At 43.2% G+C, this 17632-nt stretch overlaps 1 protein-coding gene across 1 annotated transcript in view; it reads right to left on the bottom strand.

The window, feature by feature from the left end:
• Nucleotides 1-17632, bottom strand: part of kcnd1 (potassium voltage-gated channel, Shal-related subfamily, member 1) — a 42250-nt gene that overhangs the window by 12086 nt on the left and 12532 nt on the right. The window contains exons 3-4 of the mRNA XM_061787652.1: nucleotides 9223-9468; nucleotides 6202-6914 (exon numbers count right to left, since the gene is read on the bottom strand). Of these exons, the coding sequence (XP_061643636.1) occupies nucleotides 6202-6914; nucleotides 9223-9468 (959 nt within the window). The remainder of the gene's footprint in view (nucleotides 1-6201; nucleotides 6915-9222; nucleotides 9469-17632) is intronic.

The following is a 17632-nucleotide window of genomic DNA, read 5'->3' as shown; positions in this document are numbered from 1 at the left end:
ATATATTTCATCTTAGCAGTACTCTATTGCACAACACCGTCTCTATTGACATATTTTGGGTAATACTCCTTGCAGAATGACATACTACAGTATATAATATTACATTACTGTACCATTAACAGAGCAAAAATACACGTATGCTTTTTTTCACTATACTAGTCAGAGATATAATGTACATTTGTAATAGTGCACATACTTTAAGTATACTTAGCCTATTGCTACACACGCAAGTATGTAGTAACACTCAGTACTACATACACAAGCACACAGTAACACACTAATACCCAGTAACTGCCACACACGAGTACACAGTAACACACATTAGTACACACTAACTACTTCACACATGAGCACAGCATACACACTAGGTTACAGTAACACCCACTAGTACACACTTGGAGTCACTACTACACATGCACACATACACAATAAGACACACTAGTACATAATAACACTCAGTGATAGACAAAGTACAGTTATACAGTAACACCCACTAGTACACACGAGGACTCACTACTACACACACACTCACTACTAGGGCTGTCACTATCAACTCTTTTTAGAATCGATTATCCTATAGATATTGCTTCGACAAACCAAGTAATCGCCCTGCCCCCCAATTTTTTATTTTTTAAATTCTCATTTATAAGGGATGGACTTCTGTCCTTTCACTGCATGTGTTGGTGCTGAGTGTATGATATAAATGCATTTTGCAGAATGTTAGTTGAAGTAAATTAATTGAAGTTCTGTACTGTCTTACTACTAATTATCTGTACATATCTTATATGCATACAGTATATATGCGTCATTGTCTCCAGCCAAGCACGAAACAACAGTACGTTCTAACTAGCGATGGTAGGGTTACAGTACGTTCTAAATTATAACTAGTGATTGTAGGGTATCTTACATTGGCCAATAAGTATTAAAACGACACTATCTATCTATCTATCTTAAAATAAATCTACCAAGATTCCCCCCCCCCCCCCCCCCCCCCCCACACACAAGTATGTATGCGAGCATTTGAGATAGAAATGTGAAAGGATTTGAGTAAATTTCATGAATGGATTTGATGATGGGAGTGTGTTTGATGCAAGTGTGTTTGACGTGTGTGTGTGCAAACATTTCACATTTATGTGAGCGTGTATTTATGCGAGTTGAAAAGGAAGTGGTTTCAAAATAAAATAAGATATTGACCAACAGCCATAAAGTACAATCGTCAGCCATAAAGTACTACTTAAGCAGTAGCGTTACAAAGAATAATACTGTATAGTACATATATTATATATATTTTTAATATATATATGTCGTATACTTGTTGATTATTGTGCTACAATAATGCTTTTCCGCATTGATTGAAAATGTTTGCTTTTAATGTGTAGGTGCTGTAGGATACGACATAATAGTCGGCCAATCAGAAGCCGTGTCGTGTATGACGTAGGGCTAGGCTGGCTCGTCTATCAAGCGGGAGACGTCATTATTCGGACGCGGATGCTGCCGAATAAATGTGCCTTTCGGGCTAAAGCGCAACTGGACGTGTGTTTACTCCTGGACTCCAGCGTTTCAACATCGCTGCGTTACAATATGAAACGTATACAGTTCGTTGCAAGCAGGATGGCCGGGTAGTCGCGTTTAATCTCCCCTGCGCCGGTGTACCTAATGAGGTGTCCAAAGGGAATGAAGGAATTTAATTGTCGTAGTAAAACTCGTGTCATAGATATGCACTACAGACTACACACAGTCCGAGTCAAATGTTTCATGACTTTTTAAAATATAGGTACATCTCAATAAATTACAATATAGTTGAAAAGTTTTTCTTCAGTACTCATTGAGTGAACACTGAAGTACATTTCAGAGGGCAAATTCCAGCCTAATTTCTACATTAAAAATCACTTTATTTCTTGAATTAATTCACTATTTCGTTTGATGTTATATTTTAGTTCCTCAATATGGGGAATCTTTTTTATTTGCTATGTGCTACGATCATCAAAATAATCCATCCATCCATTTTCCGAGCCACTTCTCCTCACTAGGGTCGCGGGCGTGCTGGAGCCTATCCCAGCTATCATCGGGCAGGAGGCGGGGTACACCCCGAACTGGTTGCCAGCCAATCGCAGGGCACATAAAAACAAACAACCATTCGCACTCAGAGTCACACTTACGGGCAATTTAGAGTCTCCAATTAATGCATGTTTTTGGGATGTGGGAGGAAACCGGAGTGCCTGGAGAAAACCCACGCAGGCACGGGGAGAACATGCAAACTCCACACAGGCGGGGCCGGGGATTGAACCCGGGTCCTCAGAACTGTGAGGCTGACGGTCTAACCAGTCGTCCACCATGCCGCCCATCAAAATAATACATATTTTAAATATGAAATACTTCACTCTGAGTGTGTGCAGTGCAGTTTATCTCTTTAATTTCACTTTTTGAATTGAACTACCTAATAAAGGATTTACACTATTCACGTGTGAGCATGATATGTGCGAGAAAGTGATTGACGTGCTCGCGTGAACACATTTGAGTAGTGTTGATGAGAGCATTTGAGTAGTGTAAATGAGACCATTTGACTAGTGTAAATGAGAGCATTTGAGTAGTGTTAATGAGAGCAAGAGTCGTGCGTTTGAGAGCATTTGAGTAGTGTCAATGAGAGCATTTGAGTAGTGTTAATGAGAGCAAGACTCATGCGTATGAGAGTGTTTGAGTAGTCCTTATGAGAGCCTTTCAATAGTTTGTGTGTGTGTGAAAGCATTTGAATAGTAAGTGTGAGAGCTAATCCTGAATAATGTCCCGAACGGCCCCTCATAAGTAGCCCTTACTAATACACACACGAGTACACAGTAAGTCACTCACACACACACACCAGTACAAGTTCAAAAAAATTTATACAAAGTGAAGCGCCACGGTAACCAACTGGTTAGAGCGTCTGCCTCACAGTTCTGAGGACCAGGGTTCGATTCCCGGCCCCGCCTGTGTGGAGTTTGCATGTTCTCCCCGTGCCTGTGTGGGTTTTCTCCGGGTACTCCGGTTTCCTCCCACATCCCAAAAGACATGCACGCTAGGTTCATTGAAGTCTCTAAATTGCCCGTAGGAGTGAATGTGAGTGCGAATGGTTGTTTGTTTATGTGCCCTGCGATTGGCTGGCAACCAGTTCAGGGTGTACCCCGCCTCCTGCCCGATGATAGCTGGGATAGGCTCAGAAAATGAATGGATGGATGGAATACAAAGTGAAAGTGGAGATGAAAGTCTGCATCTATATTCAGCTCTGGTTATTTTGAGAGCACACTTCAAATAAAACAGCACATCTATCTATGTACAGCATCTATCTATATACAATATCTATTGCTGTGTTAGTCATTGATGAATGAATGAATAAATAGTCTGATTGGATTAGGGTCATGATAAAGTTTTCTTGTCGCTGCCTCAGCTACTAACTAGAAGGTCTTCTTCGTTGTTGTCGTCATCGCGGTGGCAGCCAGCGGAGCAGAGCAATAAAAAGACCAGCTGATGCTGAGCGCTTCTGGCAACAAAGTGAGCAAATAAAGAGCAACAAAAAACAAGACGAAGAGGAGAAGAAGATTCTGTCTTTTAAAGTCAAAGTACAAAAGCTGCTCTGAGCTAGGTCTGGGAGTCAAACCCACAATCTTTCCACTGCAAGACACCCGGCGTACACGCTACAACTCACTTAGACATACGGTGGTGCCTTGAGATATGAGTTAAATGTGTTTTGTGACCAAGGTCGTGACTAAATACACTCATACCTCAAATTATCTTTCCCATTAATTCATTCATTTTCCGTACCGCTTCTCTTCACTAGGGTCAAGGGCGTGCTGGAGCCTATCCCAGCTACACCCTGAACCGCCAGCCAATTGCATCCCCATTGAAATAAATGGAAATGTCATTTATCTTTGCAGACCCCCCCAAAAACGACCTGTTATGACAACCTTTGCCGCACTATTCCAGATATCTACATGACTCACATCAATCAAAGACACCCTCTAAAAGACAACACACAAGAACAGAACTGTTATGACTCCCTTTGACACACCATTCCCGATGATTACCTGACTCACGCCACTCACACAAGACATACAACTACATGCTGTGACATACTCCAACAAACACGCAACACATTTCAACTGACTTCGACACATTACAAAAAAGAAACACTCTGAGTCATATATCAAACAACATGTCACGACTCCCTTTGACACACGATTCCAGATGACCACCTGACTCACACCAAGCAAAGAAAAAAAAAACAAAAAAAACGCAACAACAAGTTACCACCGCCTTTGACAAGGAAGGACTACACACTGTGACTCATTACATCATGCCACAAGATGGGGACAAAGCACTACTTTTGTCTTAATGAAGCCCAACAACTCACTTCAATATACTGTAGTTTCTTAGCACTGAGATGCTACATGATTGTGACAAAGCATTTTTTTTTTTAAACAAAGCTCCTCAATTCACTTCAACGAATTCATTAGTACCAAGATGATGGCAAAGCACTACTTTTGTCTAAATTGAAGCTCCTCAACTCACTTCATTATAGTTCCTAGGTACCAAAATGACACAAGATGGCGGCAAACAACTACTTATTAAAAAAAAGTAACTCCTGAACTCATGTCAACTTAGTTCCCCAGAACTGAGATGCCACAAGATGATGACAAAGCACTACTTTTGTCTCAATGAAGCTCAGCAACTCATATTAACATACTGTAGTTTCTTGGCACTGAGATGCCACAAGATGGTGACAAAGCACTGCTTTTTTTCTAAATGAAGCTCCTCAATTCACTTCAGCTACATGCTGTGACCCACACCAATCAAAGACACCCTTGGAAAAGCTACACACGACTACATGCTGTCACTTACCACAACAAGCAACGACATGTTCCGACATACTACAACGAAGGACTCTACACTGTGACTCACAACAGCACACGACTGCCTGCTGTGACTCACTACTTGTGGAAGTGTGAAAGTGTGTGTTTGTCAGAGGTGGGTGGAATAGCCAAATATTGTACTCAAGTAAGAGTACTGTTACTTGACAATAATGTGACTCAAGTAAAAGTAAAAAGTAGTCCTCCCAAAAAATTACTTGATAAAAGTAAGTATAAAAGGTACACAGTGAAAAATATACTCAAGTACTGAGTAAATGGTAAGTAACTTCTGATTTCTGATGAAAAAAATAAATAAAATGTGAATGTGCAAATTCTGATATTGCTGTGTGTGTGTGTTTGTGTGTGTGTGTGTGCGTGTGTATGTGTGCATGCGCACGCGCGCATGTGGAGTGCGAGCGGGATTATCACGTACCCGAAGTAATGCATGTTTTACAGTTGTGATAAAATAGGGCTAATGTGGGCTAATATGCACAGCCAAAACAACAGCAAAATATCAGCAATTTACCACAAGGTGTTTTCTCAAGTTAGAAGTGGGCTGAAATATCCACGTTTGGCCAGACAGTGCCAGACAAATACTACAAAACATGAAAGCTGTTGTTTTTCTTCATCTAAATGTAAACAAGTCACGCGTGGTTGCCTCCAATGGTAACGACGACCTTCCCAACATGTTCGCAACATAGGCATGTCGATGAGCCAGGCTGGTGTATCAAGTGTTAATGCCTGGGAAGCCTAATAGAAGATGTTGGATGCGGTCATGCGACTTCCTTGTTTCGTTTGAATGGTGAACTAGACTTAAACGTCACTAGCGCTTAAATTGGATTGGAGCAAACAGCGCCCAATGTGGAAGTCAAAGTCGTAGTCAAAACAGATAGGTCGCGCCACGAAATAGTTGCTAAATAAAAGTAGCGAGCAGCATTTAAATTATTGTAACAGAGTAAAAGTACCGTTTCTTCTTAACATAAATACTCAAGTAAAAGGAAAACGTATGCAGTATTAAAACTACTTTGACAAGTACAATTTATCCAAAATGCTGCTTGAGTAAATGTAGCGATTTACTACCCACCTCTGGTGTTTGTCTATCCATGACAACACACTGGTTAAGACACCATGACCATTGTTACATGCGCATACACTCTGCATACGTGTGGGTGGTGGCAGGATGAAGATTGGTCGCTACGCTCGAGCAGCGCGGCGTGGGAGGCATACTCGGCAGGATGCACAAACACAAGGCCAAAACGTGCGTGGTTGCTATGGCGACACGCAAGCTGACAAGGTAGGGAGGCAGGGAGGGATGACTCACCCCAGTGTCGTCATGGTGACGATGGTGTACCAGAAGGAGGCCGGGATGGAGGTGAAGGTGGAGCCCTTGGTCCCCTTCTCGGCGTAAAACATGACTGTGGCGAAGATGATGATGGCCATGGTGAGGGAGAAGAGCAGGAAGCCCAGCTCCGAGGCACAGCTCTTGAGTGTGTAGCCCAAAATCCTCAGACCCTGCGAGTGGCGCGAGAACTTGAAGATCCGGAAGACACGGAAGACCCTCAGCGTGACAAAGGCGCCGCTCACGTCCTCATTCTCTGGCATTACCAGGCCAATATAGTAGGGCATGATGGCCACCACGTCGATGACCGACATGACTGAACGCATGAACTTGCAGCGACTGGGCGCGGCGAACAGACGCATCAGATACTCAAAGGTGAAGATGAGTACACACGCCGTATCCATGCAGAAGAATGCCAGCTGGTACTTCTCGCCGCACGGGAGCTCCTTGACGCTCCCCTTGGGGGGTCGGCAAGGGACTGTTTCCACCACGTTGGCAATGACCGACACAGCGATGAAGAATCCCGTCACGTAGTAGAAGACCAGCGCCATAGTGGACGTATGTGGGTTCTCGAAGGCTCGCCACAGACGCTCTCTAGGGCTGCTGTGCGGTGGGAGGGGCGCATCCATAGCTTCGTTAGCTTCCGTGTCCTCGGCCAGACGCTCCTGGTTTTCCTTTTTCCGGTCTCGGTATTCCTTAAGAGCAAACAAGGGAACATTAGCAACGACTTACACACTACAGTGTGGCGAAAAAGTAACTGGCGCCGCAGCTAAAAATGTTTATAATTGCCTAAAGATGCTAAAGCACTACTTTTGTCTAAAATTAAACTCCGCGACTCACTTCAGCATATTTCCTTGGCACCAAGACGCCACAAAATTGAAGGAAACAGTTGACTGTTTTTGAGAAAAAAAAGTTGTAATCATATAACAACAAATTCATGTTTTTATGTAATTTAATGTTATGAAAATTTGTCAACTTTAACACAACAATAATGTATTTTATATTGTATCTTATGAGAATAAAGTCCTATTTAAAAAAAAACATACCATGATGATATTTAAGAAAAAAAATCAAGCGAAAAATTCAACTCACTTTAACATACAGTAACTCCTTGCAAGATGATGCCAGAAGATGCGGCAAAGCACTACTTTTGTCTAAAATGAAGCTCTGAACTCACTTCAGCAATAAAATGACACAAGATGATGACAAAGCACTAATTTTGTCTAAATGAATTTCTCAACTCAGTTCAACTTTGTTCCTGAGCACCGAGATGTCACACGACAGCAAAGCACGACTTTTATATAAATTACTCACTTCAACTCACTTTTGTCTAAAATGAAACTCCTAAACTCACTTGACCATAGTTCCGAGGCACCACAATGACACAAGATAACGAAAAACCACTACTTCTGTCTAAATGAGGCTCCTCAACTTACTTCAACAAACCGGAAGTTCCTTGGCACCAAGATGCCACAAAATGGCAGCAAATGACTACTTTTATTGAAATAAAGGGTCTCAAGTCACTTCAACATAGTTCCTTGGCATCGAGATGCCACAAGATGGCGACAAAGCAGGTGGCACACACTAGGATTCCCTACAAACAATGACTACACACTATGGGTGCATTTCATTTCTACATTTGGAACTTCTTCGGTCCTAGGTCCTCTGTTTACATGCTAGCTTCTCCCACCATAAATTCCATCGAGGAGAGATAATATTGACAGAGGAGCGATGCAGAGGGAGTTAGGAATGTTTGGGGGAAATAAGACAAGCGTGCATCGATGGCGTCATTTCATGGAGACGTCTACTAAAGATGACGTCACTTCATTGACGTGTCAAAAAGGAAAAGTCTGCATGGCTAAATTATTACTACCACCACAAATTTCCACTTATTGCTTTATATATTAAGCGTGATTAGATTAAAGTCAAATATAAGTGGTTCAGAAAAAGGATGGATAATCAACTCTGTTCAAAAATCAACACATTACAACTTTGTAGATGTAAAGATGATCGTGATTGGTCAATCCCCGTTCTGTCCCCCCTCACACCCCCACACGTGTAAAGCGTGTTTTTGGAGCGACTCGCAAATATATCCATCCATCAATCCATTTTCTGAGCCGCTTCTCCTCACTAGGGTCCCAGCTATCATCGGGCAGGAGGCGGGGTACACCCTGAACTGGTTGCCAGCCAATCGCAGGGCACATAGAAACAAACAACCATTCGCACTCACATTCACACCTACGGCCAATTTAGAGTCCTCAATTAACCTGCATGCATGTTTTTGGCATGTGAGAGGAAACCGGAGTGCCCGGAAAAAACCCACGCAGGCACAGGGAGATTTTCTTTATGTGCCCAGTTGAATTTCACTTAATTACTACACAAACCTTAGAAATATGTGGTTGGTTAGGTGTATCGTAACTCTGAGCTCGTGTAATTAAGTAATTAAATACTATCACAAATACAACAGACTCTCAGCAAAATATGTATATTCAAACTAAAATAATGCATGACGAAAACAGAAGATTAACTACTGTATTTAATTTGTATTTCTGCCCCGTTCACGATCCACCTGGCCATTTTGAAATGTCACCATCGAGGACCTAACGCACTTCCGCGGAGGATACATCAGATTTCTCTCAATATAAGCTAGCTCCTGGAGGCTCCTCAATGCTCGCTCCTCGCTCCTTGATGGGCGTTTAAGACACTCGAGACGCTCCTTAATATGGCGGTGTGATAACAACTTCTGGGTGACATTTAATGTTTTGAGGCGTGAGGAGCTAGGAACGTTGTATTTAAGGGACTTGAGATGCACCCCACGATTCACTACAAAGGACAACAACCTGTTTTTGCTGACTTGGATACAGTAGAACAAAAGAATACATAGAGTATGCTCTGTCACTCACCGCAATGAGGAAACCACCCTGTGACTTCACAAGTGTCCTTTCTCAGACTTAAGTTACAAGAGAGACATTTGGGGTTTTGGGAGGTGGAAGGGGTTGGTACCTCCATGCAGCAGTCACCGATGATTTCGGGCACGATGCCATAGAAGGCCAACTCCTCATCGAAGGCCTGGATGCACTCGTGTCGTGGGTAGTGCAGCTTCCCGGTGCGGTAGAAGTTGAGGATGTGGCGGAACATTTCGGGGTCCCTGTCGAAGAAATACTCCTGAGTGTCATCGTTGTAGAAGAACTCCTTTTCCGAGGAGCCTAGCAGCGTGTCGGGATAGCGGTCCAGCGTATTCTTCCATGTCTAAACAAACAAACAAACAAACAAACAAACAAACAAACGCAGACGTTTACGTCACGAGTGGGGTTGATGTGGTTAAGGATAGAGTTTGCAGGGGGGCAACTTTTAGACAGACAGACTAGTTTCCGGTCTGGTCACCCCCCCTTCTGTCGGTCCTCCAGAATTAATGCATCATATCCCCATCTGAGGGGGGAGGGCAGTGTCGGGTTGGGGAGGACACTCGGCTAGGTGTTCTGGCATTCCGGCCTGCTCTCTGGCCTGCCATGGCTTTCCTCCCCCACGGATTTTTAATGCACCACATTCATTTGCAATCCTTTGGGGAGCTGGTTGGCCTGGGTGGGGTTGACAGTTAGGAGTCATCATTGCCCTGTGCCCGTCTCGCCCCTACCAGTCTCCCCAATTTTAATGAACGACACCCCACCAGTCAGGGACCTGGTAACCATAGTAATAGGGTGGGTGGTGGGTATTCATATTTCTCTTGGTTGACGCCTGGGGCTTTGGGTTGTTGGGCCGTGGAGAGATGGGTGTTCGCCTTCCTCTCCCCTCTCTTGGCACCCTCACCCATCCTTGCTCACGACAGGTGCTTAAAATGGGCTCGCTTTTGGCAGGCTATGACTGTTTTCGGGTGGCGGCTGGCTCCTGCGTGGGGTCCTGTTGGTGGCTGGGGCCCCTATCCTCTGATGGGTGGATGGGGTGCCCGTGCCCCTCACTTTGGAACTGGTCCGGGCGCTTCGGTTGGGCTGGGGGCCGCCCTGGGTCCTGGGGAGTGGGTGGCGTTGGGTACCCTGCTGGACAGGATCGCTGGCTTGCCCCCCCCCCCTTGCGGGTGGAGGGGGCCGGGCCCACCCTTCCTCAATGTGCCGGCTCAGCGACGCCGTACACCGGTTAACTAACATGCATGTGATATGGTGTTCATTCACTAATAAGTTCAATAGACACGGTATATGCTTTAAGTGCTTGTGCTAGGACCACTAATAATAACATAGGTTATACTAACATATCAACTCACAGGTTCTTACAGGTGTTTAGACACTACAAACCGCACCACTCCTCAGTAGCACTGACTTGCTCATTTCCCACATTCTGTCATGTACTGCCCTTTTCATCTTGTTCTCTTGGTTAGTTATTGCATGTCCTCAATGGATGCCCGACCCCCTCCACCCCACCCCCATCCACAAATAAGAACACAATTTGACTGTTCTAATGTTACTTGTGCTATTGTTCTGCTGTTGTTCGCACCCCTATTCTCCTTGTCCACTCTGTCCGTCTTTCTGACCCCTAAATCCCTTTTCTGTCCGACTGCATTTTCAATAAACATCAGAAATTATAATGTTTTAAAATAAGCAGAGGGAGTATTTCAAACTCCCTTGTTGCACAGCAATACTGTTCCAGCACAAAAGGCATAGAGGTCCACTATTCTGCAAGGCTGTGCAGATGAACAGAACAGGCTAAAAAAAAAGGGGAAAAAAAGAAGACATAGTAGGACTGCACGATATTGGAAAAAATTACATTGCGATTATCTTTAACCCTGCGATATTTATTGCGATGTTAAAATAAACAGGATTATGTGCACATAAGGTCGAAACCAGCACACATTTCTCATTTTCCCTCTCTAGAAAAACTATGCTCAGGAGAGCGCAAAAGTATATGGAATCATTTGTATGAAGTCTACCTGAATTTCAATGCACTGTAGTATTGAGCAATAGTCCAGCCAGACATTTCTTTTCATGCCCAGTTATACTGTAGAGTAATTAGCAAATTCCTAACACTATTCATTTGTTTTAAATCAGTCTGTTATTTTACACCTACGTTTTAACATATGAATTAGTATTTCTATATTTGAATGTTTAAGCAAAACACGTTGTTGTGTACACCTGAGGTTTGTCCCTTCAATAATGCCATGGCTCTCCCCCTTCCCCCCAAGTCTAATCTGTTGCGACATCCATTAGTTCGTCAAATTCTGAGGAGAGATACAGTAAATGGAGGCATGCAGTCGTTTCGCGTGTCCTCATTAATAGTTACGAACTAAAGTTCATGAACTAGTTCATATTTTGTGTGACCGTGAACTGAACGCGCGCATTCTGACGTCAAAGAATGGTTTTCAAACGAAAGTTCATTTTCATTCAAGAGTGCTATGTTTTGTTAGGGACTTCCAGCACAAACCCGTCTGAACGCGTTATATACGAGCCTTCATTTGGCAGCCGATTTAGTGCGGCCACGGCCGCCATTCATGGGAGGCTCATGGCAGCTGCGTGAGAATGCGAGGTTCATTCAGGGACACTGCGTGAATGTGAGTGAATGTGTTCTTCAATGGTTCTTTTGTAATACATATAATAATAATAATAATAATAATACATATAATATTCTTCTGCGCTTGGCTGGCAACCAGTTCAGGGTGTACCCCGCCTCCTGCCCGATGATAGCTGGGATAGGCTCCAACGTTCCCGCGACCCTTGTGAGGATAAGCGGATCAGATAATGGATGGATGATAATGTTCTTTTCCTTTCGGCTTGTCCCGTTAGGGGTCGCCACAGCGTGTCATCCTTTTCCATGTAAGCCTATCTCCTGCATCCTCCTCTCGAACACCAACTGCAGTCATGTGTTCCCTCACGACATTCATCAACCTTCTCTTTGGTTGGTCTCTTTGGTGGCCAGGCAAGCTCTCTTGCCTGGCAGCTCCATCCTCATCATCCTTCTACCAATATACTCACTATCTCTCCTCTGGACGTGTCAAAACCATCGAAGTCTGCTATATTCTGTTTTACTTTAGCTAATCTTCATTCCTCTCCTTTCCAGTGCATGCCTCCACCTTTCTAACTGTTCCTCCACCTGCTCCCTGCTTTCACTGGAGATCACAATGTCATCTGTAAACATCATGGTCCACGGGGATTCCAGTCTAACCTCATCTGTCAGCCTATCCATCACCACTGAAAAACCGGAAGGGGCTCAGGGGCTCAGGGCTGATCCCTGATGCAGTTCCACCTCCACCTTAAATTCCTCTGTCACACCTACAGCACACCTCACCACTGTTCTGCTGCCCTCATACATGTCCTGTACTATTCTAACATACTTCTCTGCCACTCTAGACTTCCGCATGCAGTACCACTCTGTCATAGGCTCTCTCTAGATCCACAAAGAAACAATGAAGCTCCTTCTGACCTTCTCTGTACTTTTCCATCAACATCCTCAAGGCAAAAAATGCATCTGTGCTACTCTTTCTAGGCATGAAACCATACTGTTGCTCGCAAATACCCACATCTGCCCTGAGTCTAGCCTCCACTACTCTTTCCCATAACGTCATTGTGTTGCTCATCAACTTTATTCCTCTACAGTTCCCACAGCTCTGCACATCACCCTTGTTCTTAAAAATTGGAACCTGCACAATTTTTATCCATTCCTCAGGCATCTTCTCACCCACTAGAATTCTGTTGAAAAAGATGGTAAAAACCACCTCTCCTAGATGCTTCCATACCTCCACAGGTATGTCATCAGGACCAACTGCCTTTCTATTTTTCATCCTCTTTAATGCCTTTCTAACTTCCCCCTTACTAATCATTGCCACTTCCTGGTCCACCACACTTGCCTCTTCTACTCTTCCTTCTCTCTCATTTTCCTCATTCATCAACTCCTCAAAGTATTCTTTCCATCTATCCAGCACACTACTGGCACCAGTCAACACATTTGTATCTCTATCCTTAATCAGCCTAACCTGCTGCACATCCTTCCGATCTCTATCCCTCTGTAGGGCCAGCCTGTATAGATCCTTGTCTCCTTCTTTAGTGTCCAACCTGGTGTCCTCATATGCCTCTCTCTGACGTCGCATCTCAATGTATTCCTTTCTCCTCTCATCGGTCCTCTCAATGTCCCACTTCTTCTTAGCTAACCTCTTTCCTCGTATGATTTCCTGAACTTTGAGGTTCCACCACCAAGTCTCCTTCTCCCCTTTCCTGTCAGAAGATACACCAAGTACTTTCCAGCCTGTCTCTCTGATCACGTTGGCTGTAGTGGTCCAGTCTTCTGGAAGCTCCTCCTGTCCACCGAGAGCTTGTCTCACCTCTTCTCGAAAAGCCACACGACACTCGTCCTTTCTCAGCTTCCACCACACTGTTCTCTGCTCTGCCTTTGTCTTCTTTATCTTCCTCCCCACCACCAGAGTCATCTTACACACCACCATCCTATGCTGTCTACCCACACTCTCCCCTACCACAACCTAACAGTCAGTAACCTCCTTCAGATTACATCTTCTGCACAAAATGTAATCCACCTGTGTGCTTCTACCTCCACTCTTGTAGGTCACTTTATGTTCATATCTCTTCTGGAAAAAAAGTGTTCACTACAGCCATTTCCATCTTTTTTGCAAAGTCTACCACCATCTGTCCTTCCAAGTTTATTTCCTGGATGACATATTTACCCATTATTTCTTCATCACCCCTGTTTCCTTCACCAACATGTCTATTACAATCTGCAGCAATCACAACTCTTTCTCTGTCTGGGATGCTCAGAACTACTTAATCTAGCTTCTTCCAGAATTTCTCTTTCACCTCTAGGTCACATCCTACCTGTGGGGCATAGCCACTAATCACATTATACATAACACTCTCAATTTCAAGTTTCAGCCTCATCACTCGATCTGATACTCTTTTCACCTCCAAGACATTCTTAGCCAACTCTTCTTTTAAAATAACCCCCACTCCATTTCTCTTCCCATCTACACCATGGTAAAATAATTTAAACCCTGCCACTAAACTTCTAGCCTTACTGCCTTTCCACCTGGTCTCCTGGACACACAATATATCAACCTTTCTCCTAATCATCATGTCAACCAACTCCCGAGATTTTCCTGTCATAGTCCCAACATTCAAAGTCCCCACATTCATTTGTAGGTTCTGTGCTTTCCTCTTCTCTTTCTGCCTAAGAACTCGCTTTCCATCTCTCCTTCATCTTCGACCCACAGTAGCTGAAATTTCATCGGCGCCCTGCAGGTTAATGGCGCCGGTGGTGCACGTTGTTAACCCGGACCACGGCCATTATGGTATGGAATTCTTTAGATGAACGCTCATATTTGTTTGGAAAAGTTTTAAGCCGGATGCCCTTCCTGACGCAACCCTCTGCATTTATCCGGGCTTGGGACCGGCCTACAGTTTGCACTGGCTTGTGCCCCCCATAGGGCTGCATTTTTTAACACAGTACATAATTGTAAAAATTGAATAGGCCTACTAGAAAAATTATTATTTGTATCAGAATGGTTTGGTTAAAACTGTACAATCACACTGTCATGATATGGAATTTATTTTTTGTAATATAAAAAAAATTATGAAATATTTTGTTAATATAGTCAACCAGAGCTGCAAGGAATGCAGTTATCAATGTCCTTTAACCATCGTTCCTGTCATACGGTGTTGCGTGTTTTTGTTAGCACATTAACATTTATTTTTTAATTCCTCATTTTAAAAAAGACCATTCAAGCAACAATTTTTTTCCTCATGTTTTGAGATTGTAGGGTGAAAGCTGCATCTGGCTACTAGTGTGGACTGAATGGGTGGCAAAAATGGAAAAATGTAATGCCAGTATTTTCAGGGGAATAGCCCGTCAGCACCATATTGAGAAAAAATAACAATAAACTAGTTCATTTTTGGAATGGTAAACTTAGTTCAAAATTTTGAAATATTAACTATGAACTGAACTCATTTTTGGAACTTTGAACTAGTTTCCACAGAAAATGAACTTTCCCAACACAGCAGACAGATGACAGATACAGTGGAGGAAATAATTATTTGATTCCTCACTGATTTTGTAATTTTACACATTGACAACGACATGAAAGGTTTATAATTTTAATGGTACGTGGATTTTAACAGAGAGAGACAGAATATCAAAAAGAAAATCTTGAAAATCACATTAAAAACGTTTCAAATTATTTTGCAATTCATAGAGGGAAATATAGTAAATATTTGACCCCTAACAAAACATTACCTGGTACTTGGTGGAGAACCCCTTGGTGGCCAGTGCAGAGGTCAGACGTTTCTTGTATTTGTAGTTGATCACCAGGTTTGCACACATCTCGGGAGGAATTTTGGACCACTCCTCTCCAAATCCTTAAATGTTTCGAGGCTTTGCCTTTGCAACTCGAAGCTTCAGATCCCTCCACAGATTTTTTTTAGGGGATTTAGGTCTGGAGACTGGCTAGGACACTCCATGACCTTAATGTGCTTCTTCGTTAGCCACTCTTTAATTTCCTTGGCTGTTTGCTTTGAGTCATCGTCGTGCTGGAAGCCCCATCCACGACCCATTATTTTAAGTTTTCTGGCTGAGAGAAGGAGATTGTCACCCAGCATTTCACGGTACAAGACTCTATCCATATTTCCCATGATGCGGTGAAGTTGACCTCTCCCCTTTGCAGAGAAACACCCCCAAAGCATAATGCTTCCACCACCATGCTTGATGGTGGGGATGGTGTTCTTGGGGTTATCGTCTGAATTCCTCTTCATCCAAACATGATTTTAAATAGCTCGATTTTGTCTCATCTGACCACATTATCTTCTCCCAATCATTCTCTGTATCATTCAGGTGTTCACTGGAAAACTTCAGACGGGCCTGTACATGTGCCTTCTTGAGCAGGGGGACCTTACGGGCGCTGCAGGATTTTAATCCATTACGGCGTGATGTTTTACCAATGGTTTTCTTGGTGACTGTGGTCCCAGCTGCCTTGAGATCATTAAAGGTCCCATATTTTGCCTATTTAGACCTCCATAGAGTAAGTCTCTCACATGGATTTAAAAGGGTCAATTTTATTTTAAAAAACACCTTGGGTTTGTCATACAAGTGTCCAGAAAAGGCCCCTCTGACAGCTACTTCCTTTTGACCCAGTTTTGCATCCGCTTTGTACATATTTGGCTAATTGGTTGCCTCCATGTAGAAGACCCAACCCTCACTACTTCTGAGAGCACACGCGTTGTTCACAGCGCTGGCTCAGGAGCGAAGAGGTTGGCGGAGAGCTTCGCTAGTAACGTACAACCCCAATTACAATGAAGTTGGGACGTTGTGTCAAACATAAATAAAAACAGAATACAATGATTTGCAAATCCTGTTCAACCTATATTTAATTGAATACACTACAAAGACAAGATATTTAATGTTCAAACTGATCAACTTTATTGTTTTAGCAAATAATCATTACCTTAGAATTTTATGGCTGAAACACGTTCCAAAGGAGCTGGAACAAAGTCATGTTTACCATTGTGTTACATCACGTTTTCTTCTAACAACATTCAATAAATGTTTGAGGACACTAATTGTTGAAGATTTGTCGGTGGAATTATTTCCCATTCTTGCTTGATGTACAGCTTCAGCTGTTCAACAGTCCAGGGTCTCCGTTGTCGTATTTTACGCTTCATAATGCGCCACACATTTTCAATGGAAGACTGGTCTGGACTGCAGGCAGGCCAGTCTAGTACCCGCACTCTTTTACTACGAAGCCACGCTGTTGTAACACGTGCAGAATGTGGTTTGGCATTGTCTTGCTGAAATAAGCAGGGGCGTCCATGAGGCATGGACGTTGCTTGGATGGCAGCATATGTTACTCCAAAACCTGTATGTACCTTTCAGCATTAATGGTGCCTTCACAGATGTGTAAGTTACCCATGCCATTGGTACTAACACAGCCCCATACCATCACAGATGCTGGCTTTTGAACTTTGCGTCCATAACAGTCCGGATGGTTCTTTTCCTCTTTGGCGCGGAGGACACAACGTCCACAATTTCCAAAAACAATTTGGAATGTGGACTCGTCGGACCACAGAGCACTTTTCCACTTTGCATCAGTCCATCGTAGATGAGCTCGGGCCCAGAGAAGCCGCCGGCTTTCTGGGTGTTGTTGATAAATGGCTTTTGTTTTGCATAGTAGAGTTTCAAGTTTGGAAACTCCAGTGTTTTTAATAACTATCGACCGATTTCTTAAAAGTCCTTGAAAACCCCAAACACACAAACCCCAATTCCAATAAAGTTAAGATGTTGTGTAAAATGTAAATAAATACAGAACACAATGATTTCCAAATCCTTTTAAACTTATATTCAATCGTTTACACTACAAATACAAGATATTTAATGTTCAAACTGAGGAATGTTATTGGTTTAAAAAAAAAAACCTCTCTTTTTGAATATGATGCCT

Source organism: Phyllopteryx taeniolatus, chromosome 1 (genome assembly GCF_024500385.1).
Source record: "Phyllopteryx taeniolatus isolate TA_2022b chromosome 1, UOR_Ptae_1.2, whole genome shotgun sequence".
Taxonomy (NCBI): Eukaryota; Metazoa; Chordata; class Actinopteri; order Syngnathiformes; family Syngnathidae; genus Phyllopteryx; species Phyllopteryx taeniolatus.
This window is presented reverse-complemented; position numbering and strand designations above follow the sequence as displayed.